This window comes from Anser anser (assembly GCF_964211835.1).
Source record: "Anser anser genome assembly, chromosome: 1".
Taxonomy (NCBI): Eukaryota; Metazoa; Chordata; class Aves; order Anseriformes; family Anatidae; genus Anser; species Anser anser.
The window spans coordinates 73332460-73351124 of NC_139720.1; the positions used below are offsets into that span (position 1 = coordinate 73332460).

At 40.7% G+C, this 18665-nt stretch overlaps 1 protein-coding gene across 2 annotated transcripts in view; it reads right to left on the reverse strand.

Moving 5' to 3' along the window:
• LOC310890890 (uncharacterized protein) overlaps positions 1-18441 on the reverse strand; it is a 33111-nt gene extending 14670 nt beyond the window's left edge. For both annotated transcript variants that reach the window (XM_083819339.1, XM_083819338.1), the window contains exons 1-3: positions 16204-18441; positions 15521-15704; positions 12254-12340 (exon numbers count right to left, since the gene is read on the reverse strand). In XM_083819339.1, coding sequence (XP_083675465.1) covers positions 12254-12294 — 41 coding nt within the window. In that variant the 5' untranslated portion in view covers positions 12295-12340; positions 15521-15704; positions 16204-18441. The remainder of the gene's footprint in view (positions 1-12253; positions 12341-15520; positions 15705-16203) is intronic.
• Positions 18442-18665: the final 224 nt, after the last annotated feature.

Sequence of the window (18665 nt, forward strand, 5' to 3'; positions counted from 1 at the left end):
GTTGGCATCTTTCTTAACTACTACTCATATTAAGGGTATATTATCTTCTCCTCCATGAAAGCTTAGCTCACAAATTATTGGAAAAAAGCCCAAATTCCACCCATGTATGACCATTTCCGTGTTCCTCCCTTCCCACCTCTGCAAAAGCCATCCCACAAAGTTTGCTCAGACAGCCCTGGCAGTGCCTGGTGCTGTGACGCATTTTCGATGTGTGCCTTTCAAAGAGCAGAGAGATGTAAGAGAGGAAGCTGTGGCTGTGCATTAGAAAGCAGAAGCTTTGTGTGCAGTTTCCTCCTTGCCTTATCAGTTTGGAAATGAGGGAATGGGGGCAGAAGGTAGTTTCTGGTTGGCACACATATTCTCCAAGTTCAGTTTATCTGGAATACACATGCTTGTGGTTCATCCTCACAAATGCCACATCAGGCCCAGAGCCAATACAAACACAAAGTCTGTCTTCAATATATAGAGTGAAAATTAAAAAAAAAAAAATAGTTCCAGATCGCTCCAAATTAGAGTGTGCATACAAAGAGGGGGAGAGGAGAGACATGGGAAGGAGGAGAAGAAGAGGGCTCTGACATTTTTGCAGAGTTATGCTGAATTCAGGCTTTAATAGGTTATGTTGTAGAAGGAACAGCTATTTTTCCTAGTTGGCATGATTCAGAGTTCATTATAATACAAATAAAAGCATATTCAAACACAGTAGGCCAAAGATCTCAAAGTAATGTGTCTTAATTCTTTAGGATAAGAATTTTCACAGGACTTTGTGGGAATGAAGGTGCCTGTACTCCCTATAGATTCAGGGAGATAGGAGTATTTAATGCCCCACACTGGGGTGAAACCTCCAGGCTTCATTCCTGAAAAAGACATGTTAACAACTGACATGATATTTGTTTATTTTGTCTTTAGAAATACTGTAAAAGTCTGCAAAAACACCTTCCCCAGAATCATGTTTATAAAAACATTCAAACCTGACATTTAATTAGGCTGGCTCTTGAAGTCTTTTTAATTTTCTTGTATCTTGAGATCCATTCATCCATTCATGAAGCAGAAATAGCATGAATAAAATAAGGTAGAGCAAGAACTTTGCAAGAAACACTGCAACTGAAATGGATTCAGGCAAGTGTTTGATCACAACTGAAGATAGGAAGGAAAAAAAAAACCAACACTTTGCTTGCAGGTGGTAGGTCACTAAAAATTAAATTAAAATAAAATAGACCATATAAATTAATAAATTATTCATGGCAATTAGTTTGCCAAGCATAAATCCACAAAGTTTTCATTGAGAATAAAGATCCTAGTCTGGTTTCCTGGCCTGATTCCAGATAAGGTAATTACATTGTGCCTACTTAAATTTCCCCTTCAATTGAGCATGATATATGTGTCTTCCTTTCCAGAAACTGTTGTCTGACAAATCTAAAGCCTGCCACTTGCCTTTCGATGTTAGATAGCTTTGGGTTTTACTACAAGACTCCATGCCTCTACACCAGTAGGCTTTGTATTTCTTAGCCTGATAGCACTAAAAAATAGAGCTCAAGTCACAGCGTTGCTAAATCCTAGTATTTCTAATATTTTCATGCAATTAAATATTGTAATGCTCTTGAGCCCAGTTTCAGCTGTACCATACACACACAATTCAGCCCAGAAGGGCACAAGCTTTCCCCAGCCTCCAAAAGCTGCTGCGTGCCTTTGCCATTAGTCAGGAAAAAAAATTCAGTCTGGCTATCCTCCACATATATGAAGCTCGCATCTTAATGCTTCCCTGTGGGCTGTGGGTTATCTGTGTGTGACTTCACATTTCAGAGCAAGCTTGAAAACTTTTCCAAAGCAGCTGAGGACTGTTCCTACAGCTCCACCTTTTGGGAGCTGGGGATGAGCCAGATTACTTGAGACGATTATTTCTTTAGTAGAGAAGGACTTAACCTTGTTGTATTTGTGGCTGACATTAATGTCTAGAATATAAAGAATAAAGCACACTGGAGAATTCTAAAGATGAGTAGCTTCCTCACATAAAGCCCTAAAATCTATTATGGTGGTTATACATATATATATACACACACACACACATATATTTCTGAGTAGTTCCTGAAGGCTACTCAGTATCAGTAAGGACACTGACGTATATACTTCTAATCATCATAATAAACGTGCTTTCATCTGACCTTCCTGCTCGTGATTCACTTGAAATCATTGTGCCAAATTGAGATGGAAGCAAGACAGACCATATCAAATATAGCAGCATCTAGTCCATGTCAAATTCAGTACTGTTCTGGTACATTTGAGTCAAATTTGCACACTCACAAAAGACTGAGACCTAGAGACTTCATGAAGTCCTTTTAAAGAGGGCCCAGCACATGTCAGGAGGAGATGTTACCCTGTATTGGTGGGACAAAGACATCTGAAACCCATGCAGGAAGCAACCGGGATGCCACGAGTTTCCAGACATCTGGATTTGGATTACAGCACGTCTACCTCTTCTGGAAAAAACAGGGCTGTGCTGGAGGCTGCAGGAGGGCCTAATCCAAAGCCCACTGCACAGTATGATACACACAGCTTCCAGTATGCTTCCTGCATAGTGGGACTAGATTCAAGTTTGTGGTGAGATTTAAGATCAAAAGATACTGCAGTATCCAAGAGTGACCTTTAAGAGTAGAAAAACCCCACAAAATAAATCTGCTCACTTGTTGATTCCATAAAGTGGAGGGATGAGTGAAAAAAGTTAGTAACTCACAGATAAACAACATAATATCCTTCATACCTCATTTTACTATCCAGCCACGGATTAAATTGCTTTGATGAATATCAAGCATGTATTTGCCTTTCATCGCTTTTCATGTTCTAAACCTTGCCCCCAGACTCAACATCTCTGTTTCAGACTACTAAATATTATATGTGCACAGGAGCAATTTTGTGTGTATAATGATAGGCATGACTGTTAAATTGGTTTCCAGTGTCTTTCAGGCTGCATCCCTGTAGAATTGCAATTAAACACTTGACAAACCACAAGGCTATGCTAATCCTGCTTCAAAAATCTCTGATGGTAATGATGGCAGCCTGCCTTACTTCTCCACCAAAAGACTGAGAGACCCAGTGTTACTTCAACTCTTCTTAAAAATACTCTGTTTTTCCTTTTGGCTCTGTGGTTCATGTTTCAGCTGTAACATTCAGCCTCAGTTCACTATTGCTCTGTAACAATCTCTTCTTTGTTTAGCCCTACTACCTCATTTCTCTCTATTAGCCTTTAATCCCTGTCAGGGTTTCACCTTTGCAACGATGAGGTCACAGCTCATGTTGATTGGGAAAGGAAATCCTGATGATTGTTGCTGACAGAAAGCTGATAATGCTGTTTTTGGCAGCAATAAATTCTCAGTCTCTAAATGAAGACTAATCTTTCAGCCAGAAATCAGCTCTTTCAGTAGTTTTTTTGGCCTCATTCACAAATATTTTCCCATGCTCAAGCTGGTTGACCTTTGGAGCATTCAATGCACCTATGTTATTGTGCAGAACTGTTTTCCAAGGATCAAAGTAAGCAGCCATCTATCAGTGTGAGTCAGGTGAAATTATGAAATAAACCAATTCCTCATTGGGAATGCATTACTCAGAGCTCTCTGTAGCTTCTGCAACTGTAAGCACAAAATTCATATCAGCTGCTGAGCAATTCTGTCAGCATTTTTATTTCTTCAGGTGACTTGTTGTCAGGACCAGTTTGTGTTTTATTTATTTATTTTTTTTTCAAGACAAAAGTGCATCATGCAAAGAGAGAAAAGAGGTGAGCAGGAGAGGTATGTGCTGTTAAATTCATGTTGCTGCTCTGATGAGTGATTCAATAAAGATAGTTCTTAAATAACCCTGAGCAATGCAGATGCTTCTTTTACAACATCATAAATGCTGTCTTTAGCATGGTTCACCACCTTAAATCAAGCATGGACATTGAATTATCCCTTCTCAGCTGTAGTATGCATTATGTGCAACACCTGGGACCTCCTGAAAAGACACATCTCCTTGCCAGCAATGAGCTGCAGGAAGTTCTCCAATGGTTGAACAAGAACAAGTTTATTGGAAATCCAAAGCTGAAGAGCAAACAAGAAGTTGACAGTACTATCAAAAATAAACTTCTGCAAATTACATTCTCTTTATTCTCTGTTGCTTCTGTTTCCCAAACCAGATGCTCCTTCAGCACACTGAAGGAGGTAATCTACTCTAGAGTATTATCTATGTAACAGAGCTTCAGTGCTCCCAATTGCAACTTCTTTATGCATGTATTCATTCCTGGACAGTTGTATCCAGGTACAATGCCCAACAAAATGTCAAGTTGGTGGTTGAAAACTTCATTCTCTTCAGTCCAATCTGGCTATTGTTTTTGTCTCTACATCAGGCTATACTCACTCCTTTGATCAAAGTAACCCTGGACTTTGGTCCAAATGCAGATTTGAACTTTACAAATTGGGTCTTCCCCAGCTAACAAAGTAGGCATTTTACTCCCTTTCCTACTAGCAGTAACAAAACTGAGTGCTCCTGTGCACAGCTGGTAGCATTTTAGTTAGGCAATCCCTATGTAATCTATTATAATTTTTTTCTTCCTTCCACAGCATGTGGGTCTTCCAAATGGTGAAAATCAACTATTGCCTGACTATAATTCTCCACAAATATGGGTTGCAGCAGAGCTCCCTAGGGGAGCAATTCAGGTGCCTGAACACAGATGTGCAGTGCCATTTTGGATTATTTAGGCTAGCTGAGATGCCCACAAAGGGCTGGCAGATGTGATGTAGGAACTATGGAAGACACACCTTTCTGAAGGGGCAGCTAGAGCCTAGGTGGGGTATAAAACAGTCTCAAACATCTTAACTTATTTCAAACACCTGAATCACCCCTTCAGCCCCTCCAGGAGACACTGCACAATTAGAGGGGCAGATTGCTTCTGTGCTTATTAGCTGAATGCACTGTGTATGTAAGTTTGCCTCATAGATTATCAAGAGTCAATACATGATGGTATAGAAACCAGCAATTCAGTGTCTGCACTGGCATTCCCACCCTTACAAGGACAAAACATCAGTGTCTTTGTATTTTATTCCTTATGTCTACAGGTAAATTCTTTATGTATCATACATGTTTGCATCTGTCTGTGTGTATCATATTTTCCAGTCTTTTTGTCAACTAAATTTACTGGCCTCTGGGTTAGTCTCTTTAGAATGAGAAACTGAATCTTTCTTCCTTGAATTATTTTGACTTTAGGATTCTTTCCAGTCTTAGTTTATTGAAAACTCTAGCATTTGCTACACTTCATCTGTGTGCAGGAGAAATTTCTCGGTAAAGAAATTCAGCTGAACTAAGACCCCTGACTGGACCTGGCTCACGTTCCCTGCCAAGAACCCTTCTTCGTGCAACTGAATCCCACTTTCTCTCTGGGACAGCTCAAGAGCTCAGTGACTGCAACAAACAATGGCTATGGGTCAGACCAACGGTCTAGCTCTCTATCTTGGACCAGAGAGTATAAGCAGGAAAAATGATTAGGTAAACTCAGCCCAGAGTCCAGGGAAATGCTGTTCTGAGAAAGCAGAGTCTGTGGAGATGAAGCACACAAAGCAAAGATGCCGTCTCCTCGGGCTAGGAGACCAGCAAGGAAGTAGGAAGGGTATAAGCAACTGGGATATGGAAAGCACAAGCAGAGATGGTCACCTAGCTAACTTGGTTTCCATTACCTGCCTTGACTGAATAAAATTGAATTTCCTTAATAACCAGAGTGCTGTCTGAAGGGACTGTGCTGGCTAATCTGTCCCTTGTTTCTGTCCTTCATTTGTATGCCCTGGGATGTTGCTGAGATGAAGTAGTGCATTAATGCATGGACAAATACACTCCAGCATAGAAGTTAAACTCAATAGGACCTCAGCATCATCCTTCCCTTTCTCCCGCCCAGGGCTCTACCATATCACAGAGCTTGCTGTTTTGCACTGACTCCTTTGAGCATCTGGCCATTTTCTGTCCATACTGCACAGCTCCGTTTCATAAAATTTAAACCTCAGACTGAATGGGTATATTAATACATCCTGAAAGGGAGATGTGTGCGTAGATATGCTAATTGGTGATGGATAAAATCCCAATAGATGGTACTTATTTCTCCTGGACCAGATCAAAATTCCTTCTCTGCATTGCAAATCAGGTTTTGCAATCTCTTATGCATCGCTTTGCAAGCAGCTCTTAACAAACACACTATCCTACTTTTCTTACAGATCTGTTGCTGAAAAGGACACATCTTATGCTTTTAAAGTCACTTTTTTTTTTTTTTTTTGGTATCTTGCATTTTATGCAACAGTATAAGATAAAAGCTAAAGAAAAAGGAGGTAATCCGGATACTGCTGAAACATAAACCCAACCCATCCCAACTGGCATCATGAATCATATCAGGAGGGAAAAATAAGCAGCTCAAGACATGGAAAAACCTTTAAGGAAGAAGAATTGGGAAGTCAAGTACAGTGCTACTATTCTGCAATGCCATTTTAATCCAGTTACACAACTATAACTGAGTAATTAAAGTTGCCACAAAGCGTTCTCCAGCTCCTCACTGACCACATTATTCCCCTTTCAAAATATAATCACTTAAGCTAAATTAACCACAGCAAAATTGTCACAGCTCTGTTCTGTTGCAGCTAGATAGCATACCTTTAATCATTCTCAAGCAGTGCAGCTGAAGGAGGACTCTTGCAGCAGAACAGCTTGAATGCCACACTACAATTACATGACAACTGTGGAGACTGAGAATTGTTTTGGGTTTCAGAAATTTTATGTAAAAAAAAAAAATATTTCTTGAAAAGCAAGCAGTTAATTTCATCAGCATTTTTACCCCATTGGCTGCAGACATTTCTCTTTCAAAACCTGTTTTCCATTCTATGATTTCTTCCCATGTTTTTGTCACCTCTTTTTGATCGAAGGTTATATAACAGTTACTCCTGGGTCCCCTTCATTGTACTTGGCCTCTCCTGGAGGAGGCACGTAATGAAAGGCCAGCCTAGTGCCTGAGAACAGGAAGGCCTGGCAAACTGGGTATTCCAAGGCACTGAGAGGCTGCAGAGCTGCCCGATCCATGAATCCTACCTGAACTGAGGCAGAAATTTCAGAAGTCAGCTTGACGCATCAGGTCTGAAAACATCAGACTTGTTTTGGCTAAGAAACTGAACTGATCTTAGCCATAGAAAAATTCTGCCCAAGCACTGAATTTGGCAAGATCCCAATGCTGAAGGGAGTATTGCATAACAGGAAGTGTTGAGCAGAAGTAATGGTAAGCTGCACTGCCAGCTCTTCCTATAAAGCAGAAAAGAAAAGCTGGGAGTTTGCCTCTCACTATAAGTTACCATGTATTTACTACTTTGCAGCACATGGTGGTTTTGATCTGTGCGATGTTCTTCATACTTATAAATGTACCTCTAATAAAGAAAACCAATGTGCTTTCAGGTAGGTTTGGAACATGGCTTAGCCTGCCTCTGAATTTCCTGCAGAAATTGGGTACTCCACTAGGAGGCTGACAACATTACAGTTTTGTTTTGTTTTAAATGATTTATTGCCAGGATGCAATAGATCAGTACCAGCTGGCTCACCAATAGAGCAGTGACTTCCTTATCCCCACCTCTTAGCAAAAGTTTTATGGCTTGGGACTGACAGATCTAAAAGGAAAAAAAAAATGCCAGACCTCACACAGTCTACAGAGAAGAGGTTAAACTTTATTTCCTGGAGTATCAACCAGGTTCTACCCACTGGTTGATAAAAAGTCCACATTTTGAATTGTGTAAAGAATGTAGCTGTTGTGTGGCACTCTAGATGAAGTCTGCTGGCTTTGAGGCCGAAATCTGGACAAAGGAGTTAGAGTCACAACAAGTGTAGGTACACAAAACAATGTGTAACTTAGTTTTATAGTAAAGCCAGGATAATATGTATCTACACACACAACCCTGTGCTGTTATTTGTAGCTGCTTTATTGCATTTGTGATCTTTTAAAGTAATGATCTATATAGCCGACTGCTAAAAGCATCTGAGTTAAAACACCCTCCACAGAAAAGCAATTTATTTATTATTTTAAATAAAGACCATGTAAAAGACCTTGTTTACAACACAAATTCTGTGAGTTGTATTGGCCATAGTGATAGGACAGGGAAGTGCCATGCAGCATTTGAAAAACTGAGGAGCAGGATCTTCTGAAACTGGCTTTCAGTAAAGCTACCACAGGGTGTTTTGAGTATTATGGAGCTGCTGTCTTGGGCATACAGCTCCTGGTCTGGTTTGAGCCACCAGAACATCTGATCCCCATTGAACATGCATAAAACTGAGCTTGGCCAACAGTAACAGTAGCTGCTGTGTCAGTATCAGCTGTAGGTATATCCTGCATTGTATGTGTGAAGAGGCTTTCCACCAGCAGCAGATTAAGAGCTTTGGTGTGAACAGGTAGGGATTTTTTTGCCTGTTCGGTGGAATGCTAATATTCAGACAGAACAGATTTGTTTTCATAAAAAAGTATCTGGTTTCTAGGAAAAAAAAATCACTTCTGTGCAAAAGCATGAATGCCCAGCCCCAAGAATGTTGAAACTGAAATAGAAATGTTCAGTTTTTGGTACTCTACTACAACATCATTGAGGAGGCAGAGTTTCTGTCCTACGCAGAATGGAGACTACATTTTTCATTATGCACCATCTGCCATCATGGGGGAAAAAGTGGCATTATCATGAGAGTTATGGCCTGTAAAAGAAGCTCTGCTGTTTTGGAAGGAGCATGCACTTTCCTCTTCCATAGCCTCTTTCCAAAGAGATATATTTCAAATAAAGTTAATTCAAAACCTGAATCATTGAAGTGAATTTCATTTGACCTTAGTAGTATGATTTAGTTTTGGAAAAATCCACTAACTTTTGAAGGAGGTGGACAATACATTCTGGAATGTTAGATCACAGGTCCACCTTGTTGCATTATCTTATCACTGGTAGCAACCAGTGGTGGACATCTGGGGTGAACACAATGGATTCTTCCCAACAAGACACTCTCATCCTCCAGCAATTTGCAGCTGAGAGTTTCTGAGACACAGGCAAAGTCTCCACAAAGAGTATCCCTCCATGAATTCTTCTTCCCAGAAAAATCTGTGCTGACATTTTTGTAACCTTGTGAAATTTTTGTATCTACGGTATCTTTTAACAAGGAATCCCACAGCTGAATTATCCAGCATGAAGAACTGCTTCTTTTTTGTTCATTTTCAATCTAACCTCTGCTAATTATGCACTTGCAAACATTGTTTGTCTTTTCTTACATGTTGTCAAATGCAATATGCTATCACCTTTACTGTTAGATAGGTTCTTTGTGGCTGTCATTATCAAAATGTCATGCATCTGAATGAAGTTCATATAGCAATATCCCTATGAAACAGAAAGAGTGAAAGTTATCTGCATTAGTATTTTAAGTTTGCACTGTTAGAGCACTTCTGATGTTAATCTCCTGATTGTCCCCACCTACTCTGCTTTGGTTTATACTGTGTAGAGGTTGGAGTAACAGAGCTGGATTCTCACTGGATGAAACTAATATAAAGATGAACACCAAGGGTCCAGCTTCATGAATGCTCAGGATTAAAGCAGGATTAGACTCTACTTCACACAAATGAAAAAAACCTCTATAGGGTGGGTGAGTTCTGATGGTCAACATCAGCTCCTTACCTTCAACTCTTTCAGTCTCCACATCTGATCCTTCTGTTTCACTACTTGCTATTGTAGACAAAGCCTGAACAATTTGCTGAAGGCCAAAAAGTATGTCAAAAGCATTGTGAAGACACAGCTCAGCCCTTCTGAGTTTCTTGTTCTCTTCAAGGTATGTAACAATTATACATCCAGTTATAACTTACTGCATCTCTGTTATAACTTATGGCTCATGCTAGATATAGCCTCATATCAGGATGCGCATCTGCTGTCACCAGCTGCAGCCAGACAAGATGCCCCTCATCCTGTGGACCTGTCCCTCATTTTTCTTTTCCACAGAAAAGTGCCTTTATTTCAATGAGCACTACAATGAAATGGGACAAGTCCACCCACTGGCTTCTGACAAACCAAATTAGTTGTGGATGATGATATAGCATGACTAATAATAGGTCAGCAGTGCAAATACTGTGAGGCCAGAAAAAATATAGCATGGTGATGACAGTCATTTGGTGCTGAAAGGATAAATTGGCAGTATTGCTTTTCAAATGAGATTTATTGACCATAAGCTGAAGGTGAAGAGGCTGCAAGTCTTTCTACTGTCAGACTTTCTTCCACAGTTTAACAAGTATTTGCTCTGTTGTGGAGGATGATTTACAGTTAGTTGAATTATAGTGCACTGATATCCTATAGGATATCAGCATTTCTACTCCTGTCAGCATTTCTATTCCTCTGTCACGATTGAAGGGCCACTAACATTGTCAATTTGCTTTAAAATCTATGTATTTAATTTCTGGTTTAAGTTTAAGGCTGGGCAGCAGGGAAGTCCAACTTTACTTTCTAGCAAGTCCAATATATTTTGGTTTTGTGTTTTTTGTTTGTTTGTTTGTTTTTGTTTTTGTTTTGGTCAGGAAAGAGCAATATTTAAAAAATGTATTTCTGTAAATATTTGGGCATGTACTTATTTGTTATATAGCGAAATTTTCTGAGGAGTTTAAGGACTAGACTAAAATAGCATTTACAGGATGCCACAGATAACTAATCTGTCTTGACTCTTAAAACAATCTCATTAGGCTTCTGCAGGCCTTCAGAAATCTGACCATGTGGGAAAAGGTTTGGGATCTTCAGAGTCTATTAAATCTCTGTATATATCCTCTCTTCCCCCCATCCCCAAGATTTTCCTTTCTGGTAAATAAAGGATAATGTTTATAATAAAGACTCTAATGCATTTAGCACTGTAAAACATTCAAAAGAAAGGGACAAAAAGGAAGCGGATGGGGTGGAGACATTCAGTCATTAAAGAAATTGGGAGTCTTCCCAAGTTAAAATTAATGCAAATGCTCCATTGACTTCAGGAAAGCAAATTCAGGCCATGAACTCTAATTGAAAGAGAGTAAAAGCATATTGTCTGGACAAGACATAGTTGCAGTGTTCAGTTCAGAGATGGATGTTAGTCATTTTAGTATGTTGTGTTCATGAGCCAAACACAGAGCTGCAGTTACCTGAGGGTGAAGTTTCATAAATTTGACATAGTGGCTTACACAATATTCCAAAGAAATGTTAAAGAGCATGGCAGGTAATGAAGAGCTGTAAAGGGCAGGGAGTAAGATGACTTGTGTATACAATTAAACTTGCAAAGGAAATTAAATAAGCAGAACATGATTGCCAGGTTTGTATTTAGCCTGTAAACAAGCTATAATATGACTGTTTGAAGGGGGACTTTCTGCAAGTCCTCCTTCAAAAAACTGATGTAAACTCTTTAACATACTACAAATAACTATGTTCTTGTATTTCCTCTAATCCCACATATTCAGGACTTGAAACCCTGAGTGAGACACCTGTGGTTTGAAGGTTATTCGTTGAGTTTATCTGTATCTGATGGTCCCTGACATTGCATTGTAAGTTAGTCATGGCTAATTTCGTTATAGCTAGGTTTTATTAGTGTTTTTGTGTTATGACATCTTCTCTTTGAATGAACACTATCCTTAGTGCATTTACCTTGTGTTTACTTTTTTCAGATGCCTATGGTCTAGAGCAGAACTCAATCCTGTTCTCTTAAACAGAGCTGTGAGCACAGGTAATCAGAGAACCGTTTTGACTTCCAGCAATTTCCCAACCACTGTTAACAAAGACAGGAAAAGTGTTTGTAACTTTCCTCTGTCAAATCAAGACTGTGCAATCTCCCTCCCAGTCTGGTGATCTGTCAATTTAATAAGACTGTTTTATCAGACTCCTCTTTGACTGAAGTCTTCAAATTCCAGGCAAATGGAGCAGAACAGTGTGATTTAGAGTTTTGCAGTTAAAGCTCACACCAGTTTAAATAAAGTCCATGATTCTGAAGTTAATTTAGTTCAACAGCCTTTTTAAAAGGATTCAGTTACAGACCGTTGCTGACTTTCTAGTAAGACTCAAGGGAACTGCAGGTAGAATTGAGTTCCTTCAAAGACAGTTTTCTTGGACAAGGTATCAATGGTCTTTATTCATGGCATAGAGTTAACATGGTTTCCATGCTCATGATATTTTATTTTTGTAAAATTCTCCTATGTATATTTATTAAAACATATATTTTTTGTAAAAGATGCAAATTAATGGAGACTTACAGAATATGACTAGTAGAGTAGAGGATGGATAGTTCTTTCATTCCTACTTCATCAGTAACTCATCCTGAACCAAAATCTCAATGTTTCCTGTGAATGGGAGAAAAACATTCATAAAAATCTTTTTCATATTTACTAGAAAAATAATAGTATTCGAAAACTTCCTAGCCAGCTGCTAGCAGTTCCTACAGATAGATCCATAAAGATGGATTGTGTGAGACACTCAGAGGTCTCCCCGGGTACAGCTTTTGGCAGACTGGGAGGTCTAATGCTTTTTCTGATAAGAACCAGCCAAGTGATAGCACCTCTCATTCATATACTGGAGTTTGTGGTCTATAAATAACTTATCTGATTTACATACGGGTAGCTATCAAATGCTCTTCTCTCATCTGAGCAGTTACACTGATACTATCTGGCAGCCACTCAACCACTTAGATGTAAACCCACTGAGCTGAAATTACTTTAATCAGATGAAAAGGGGAAAAGCAAATGCATTAACTGCCAATTCTCCCCAGCTCCTTCTTAAATTTTTCTGACTACATTGCTGTTCCATTTTGGTCAGTTTTTACCTAAGCATTTTCAGTTTCTTTGCCCAGTCCCTTCCTGGTCTGCATTTTCCATCTTTCAGCTAAGTAAGATCATACCGAAAATTCATCCCTTCCCAATTTGCTTCATTGCTTACAGACACCTTCCCCTATTGATAGCATCTGCTTTTGCTTATCCTCTGACAAGCATGGTGAGATGACAAACTTTTGTCTACACAATTTTTTATTTCTTTGTTATCTCTGCTAGATTAAGCCTCATTTTCACCTTTCACGGTGGCTTGTCAACATATGGTTATGAAAGCCCATCCATATTTATTCTCCTGAATTCAATGGTGAAATTCCTCTTGATACCAATGACTGGCTCTGACCCACATGAATAAATCCAGCCCTTGCCTGTCAGAGACAGAAGGGCAGCATCAGTTTAGATAAAGCTATGCCAGGTGCACCCATGCTGCACCTCCCCACCATAGCAGGCCCCAGAAGGGCTCTGAGGTTTAAGGTACCCTGGACCGATGGGGTTCCATGTGATTAAAGAAAAAAAAAAAGAAAGTCATTTTAGTGGCAGCCTAGATGACCCTGGTCTTCACCCTCTCCTAGAAGGGTATGGGTCTCATGGAAGTCCTCTGTCATAAACTATGATAAACCAAGTAATAAAAACATTCTTATTCCCCAATGAAGTCTCTGCCAGGCAAGGTTTCAGTACAACTTGCATTTATTAACAAAACACCAAAACACTGATTTTTCAGACACCCATAAACGTAGCCTCTAAAGATAGAAGAGAGAGAGAAAACACAGTGCGAAGAGGTGAAACGCTTGCCTGGGTTTACTTTATAAGGTCAGATGCCTGACAGAGCATGAACTTTTCATTGACCTCAATTGATGCCCATTTAGGCTTTTAACATTATTGCCGGGAGATGAAATAAAACAATGTCCTGACCCCAGAGCAATCCTGGAGAGTGATTTGATTATATTCTTTTAAATAGCTGAGGAACACCCCACTGGGCCTCTCTGGCATGCACCAGAGAAACCATCCAGACCATGCCATGGCAGCCAAGCAGATAGGAAGCCAGGTCTTACTCAACAGGCACTGGGAAATTAATGGAGCTGGAGTAGTTTACATGTGCGCTTGGTGTTAAGTGGACTGTAAAGATGCAGGAAGACCTTTCTCCTGTTGCAGTCTTGTTCCTCCCCTACATGGGCTTACACAGCTCTCCTTGGCACCCCAGAGCCACTACTGGACCTCCCAGCACACACCTGTCTGTACAGCTCTGCCAAGCGCTTTCTGGCTGGGAGATGAGACTGTTGGCTCTTTTTTCCTCCTCCTGATGTCAGTAGAAGAACCCACTGCCTCTGTGTTTTGGAGATGACACAGTCCAGGGAAGGAAGGTGGGTGGCAAGTGTTTCTAGAGAGGTATCAGAGAGGTCCTGCTGACCAGTTCACTATTTGACCTGCTCATTCTGCCTCCTGTCTCCTTACAGAAAAATTCTTGTAGGGGCAGCCCCTAGACCAACTATCAAGTGCAAAACCACCACTGAAGTCAGGTCTCTATATCCAGCCTCAACTGCCCCCTTGTCCCTGGTAAAAGTCTAGGAAATCTTGTGGGTTTGGAAAAAAAAAAGTAAATGGTCAATGTCATTTAATGAGAGCAATTTTTCAGCCACCCACGTCTATCAGCTAACTGTAGCCAGACATCAAAAACAAAGTCAAGCCTGAACCACTGATGATTTTGGTCTAACCTTCACCTACAAGGAGTTCAGGGAAGCCCACATGTTTTCAGTCTACATTAATGCCTTCTTCTTGGCTTGCTAAGAGAGCTGCTTTGCTGCATATTGCATCCACATAGCCTTCATCCACAAAACCTGGGTCTCTTTCTGACATGGAGCCAGAAGTTATAAAAATATGTTGGCTTATGGGGGCAAAAAAGCTCATTTCAGGTTGACTGACACAAACATCAGCAGCTGAAATACTCTTTCCAACTTCCCAGCTGTCCCGCATCTGAGAAGCTTGAGGATGTGAAATAAGGGGTCAGGTGTGAACCTTACTCAGGGTAAGGAACAAAAGGAATTATAATCATCATTTAGAAAGAGATGAGCAGCCAAAGGCAGATGAGTTGGAAAGAACCCATCTACCTGCATGAGCTGAAAAAAGGTCACTTAAATAAATCTCATATGTATAATTCAAGAAAAAACTCACTGTTACTAAAGAAAGCATAGTTTACTAAGACCTGTCTCTATGATAGGGACTGATAAAAAGAGTATACAAAAATCAGTGGCTATGAATCAGGTCTCTAATCCATAACAGATTAAGTATGTTAAGTTAAAGGCTGCAAAGTCCATCTCTGCTTATATTTTGGACAGTTGCTTACAAAGTATTTTGTCATCTGTTGGTTGTTTGCATACAGCAGATAACCTGATGCTTCAGGGTAGAGCTGGACAAATGGTCACCAGCTCAACATGTACAAATGTACAGCAATTTTTCCACTTTGTAAGGAAAAAACATTCTTTTCTAATTTCTAAATACTAGACAGCTGGCCACAGTTAAAGCACCAACTAGTATTTTTTGGTTAGCCTTACTTAAACACATATTTGTAATTTTCAAAACCTAAACTGTAGTTACAGAGTTATGATGGTATCCATTACACTGGTGCTTTTTTATCATTATTAAAACTTCTGCCCAAAATGCTGGCAGTATTAGAACACTTCAGCAGCATATAATTTAACTTACCTCACGTCCAGAGTTGAGGGTGGTCCCTCAGATCAGGTCCAAGGTCACCAATGGGGCAGGTTTGCTTTTGCCTTTGGTAGGTTCAGTGTGACTAGGGGAACCCAAACACATTTCTCATTTATCAGCTCTCCCTCATCAGCCCTGTGTGGCCTGCATCACATCTCACTCTTGTGGGGACCATCAGCTAATGGCAAATCAAAAGAGTTAATCACCATCTTGCAAATCAACCTGCAACGTTCACTCTGTACTAATTGCCAGGGCCAAGGCATTTATCACTCTTTGTGTCAGATACGACACAACTATTTTATTTTAATTTTTTTTTTTTAATGTAAAGGGGTTGAGGAAATCTATTTCCATCAAAGCAATGCCAATACCAGTCTTAAGCTAAATGCAATAACCATGCCCTCATTACTGAGGGCTCTCAAACACTTTGCATGCTGTTGAACCTCATATTACACCTCCACTTGGTGGCAATTGTCACAGAGGGGGCAGTGACCTGCTTCCTCCTGCTGCAGAGCTGAACAAGTGGGAGGCTGGCCCATCACAAAGGCTGAATGCAGCAGGGCAGAGGCAGGCGCTGGTAGTCCCATCCTCCTCATGAGCTATCTCACACCACATAGAATAGCATCAAACAGCCCAACTTCTTAATCTTCACTTTTTATCACTTCCAAGTTCATATTTACCTATGTGACATTTAATCAATCTCTTTCAGTTATTGAGCACAATTCCAGGGAAGAGCCCTTCGCATGCTTCTGGGCCCAAATTCTTCCAGAGAGCAGCCAGCACTTGTTGCAGGAGGGGAGGGGAAGTCCCAGCTTGCTGTTGTTCAAAGTCCTAGGACTGCTGATGGGACAAGCCAGCTCTGCCACTTGTCTTTTGACACAAGCAGTCTCCAAATTTCTTCTGACACAAGAAGAATGTGATTGTAGCATGAGTACATGGAGGAGCCATGACAATTTGTGGCATGTATGAAGATAGTATTGGTGGGATATGGAATTTGTCTGGGAAATCTGTCTGCAAGTGGTTCAGGCTCCTTGAGGTGGCACCTCACAGCCCTACCCCAGTGCCACCTGCTGCAATCTGTTAATCTGGGACCGTGATGAGGGACTGGCCCTTTCCTTCAGCAGCACTGGCAAAAGTGTCACCAATGATTGAAGCTTGCAAAGAGCATGGCAGATCCCTCAAATAGCCATGAAGGCCTGCAAGACAGCAATAGATACCAGCCAGTTCTCTCTTTGGTAGCACACACACACAGAAACACACAGAAAAAAAGATCCGGAAGCAGAAGCAATAAAGTCTATTTAAAAATAAATAAAAAATAATAAATACAATAAATAAAAATAAAGTCTATTTAAATCTTACCATACACATTTATTATTTCTTATAATTTTCCTGTTGACATCTGTGAGGCCAAGTCTGATACTAACGTTGTCTCTGGGATCTGCCCATATAGATGTGCTCACATGCTGCTCTGCATTAGCCATGGTGTGCAGGGATATAACCTGGACCCTCTGACCCATGGTAGATGAAGCACGATTCAGTCAAAAATATTGTTTGCCATGAATGAAGGAAGCTCAGGGACTCCCTGCGTGGCCTGTCTTCCAATAGGGAATGACAAAGTACCATCCCAAATGAAAAAAACTTACATAAAAGGAATTTTGAGTCTTCACTGTTGCCCCATATTGGTTATTCTATCTCAAATTGAGAAAGTACATGGATTTAATTGTTAGAAATACATTTAGAAGAGGGTGGCCATAAAGTATCCCACATAGGTGAGGTGTCCATCCTGGTATAATCTGTATGTGACATAGAGTGCTGAGGTAAAATGTTTGGGATATGAAAGATGTGCCTCTGGCTATCTACAGTGATCCCAGGGTAGGTTTTCTTTCTGCAGCTCTTCATGATCTCTTTTGGGTCTGGTGGATGTGTTTAACTTCAATTGCTTAGTTTCAAGTAAACACCCAGACAGTGATAGAAGAAAAAGAAAAAAAGAATGTGGGGAGTAAAAATAAGAAGAGGGGAAGAGAGTCCATTAAAGGGAAAGGAGGCGTGGTATATGAAATAGGATAAGGTGAAAGCAAAAAAAGGGGGGCTCATTACAGAACAGATAGTGCATTCTTAGCCACAGCAGGAATGAAAAATCTTTCATCAGATCAATGATTTTGGAGACTTGGTGGGTGTACTTTATGTCTCTCTTGTCTAGGAGCAGCCATTTCCACACAGCCTCACACCTCCTGCACTCACCACAGGCAGCAGGAAACAAAGACGCTGAGAAATCAGAAGTGATCCTGGGAACAGCTTTGGAATTTGCTGCAGTTGCAGACCAGGGAGGAGTGCTCAGCATCTGACCATACGGGTAATTTGAGGGAAGGGCATCCTCCACAGGCACGCAGGGTGGCCCGGGGAGCCCCCGCTGCAGTGGGCAGAGGCTGAGGTGCGCAGAGGGCAGAAGAGGGTGCGGGAATGACTGCAGGTAGGTTTGAAACCTCAGGCACACCTGGGGCTGTGAGGCATAAGTCAGGCTCTGGTCCCCTCGCGCTTTCCCTCCTTAGGAAAAGCAGCATTTGTTCACTGGCTAAGTGCACACTGGCCAACCAGAAGTGGCTCTGGCATTTTTATCAAAACTGTGCTCGTTTCAGGCTCAGCCAAGAAAGAACAATCAAGTGCTATTTTCAAGGGTGACTGACTGCAAGCCCTTGGAATGAGCATCTCTAGGAGACCTCATCTGACATCTTTTAAAGAGCCAGCAAAAATCCCAGCAGAGGAAAAGAACTTTTTGTTGTTGTTGTTTTGTTTTGTTTTGTTTGTTTGTTTGTTTTTGGAAAATGGCCTGTTCCACAAATCAAAAGGAATATATTTAATTAGTTCGGACTGCGTGTTAAATGTACTGAAAAACAAAAGCAGATCAGCAGCCAACGGATTCAAACTTGAACCTTTCTATTGAGAACACCTTTAAAATAGGAAGACATAGTGTCAAGATGATAGGTATACCCACAGCAGAGAAAAATTCAGAATGCTTTTATAAGCAGACTTTGATTTAAAAAGGGGAAGGGGAAGGGGAAGGGGAAGGGGAAGGGGAAGGGGAAGGGGAAGGGGAAGGGGAAGGGGAAGGGGAAGGGGAAGGGGAAGGGGAAGGGGAAGGGGA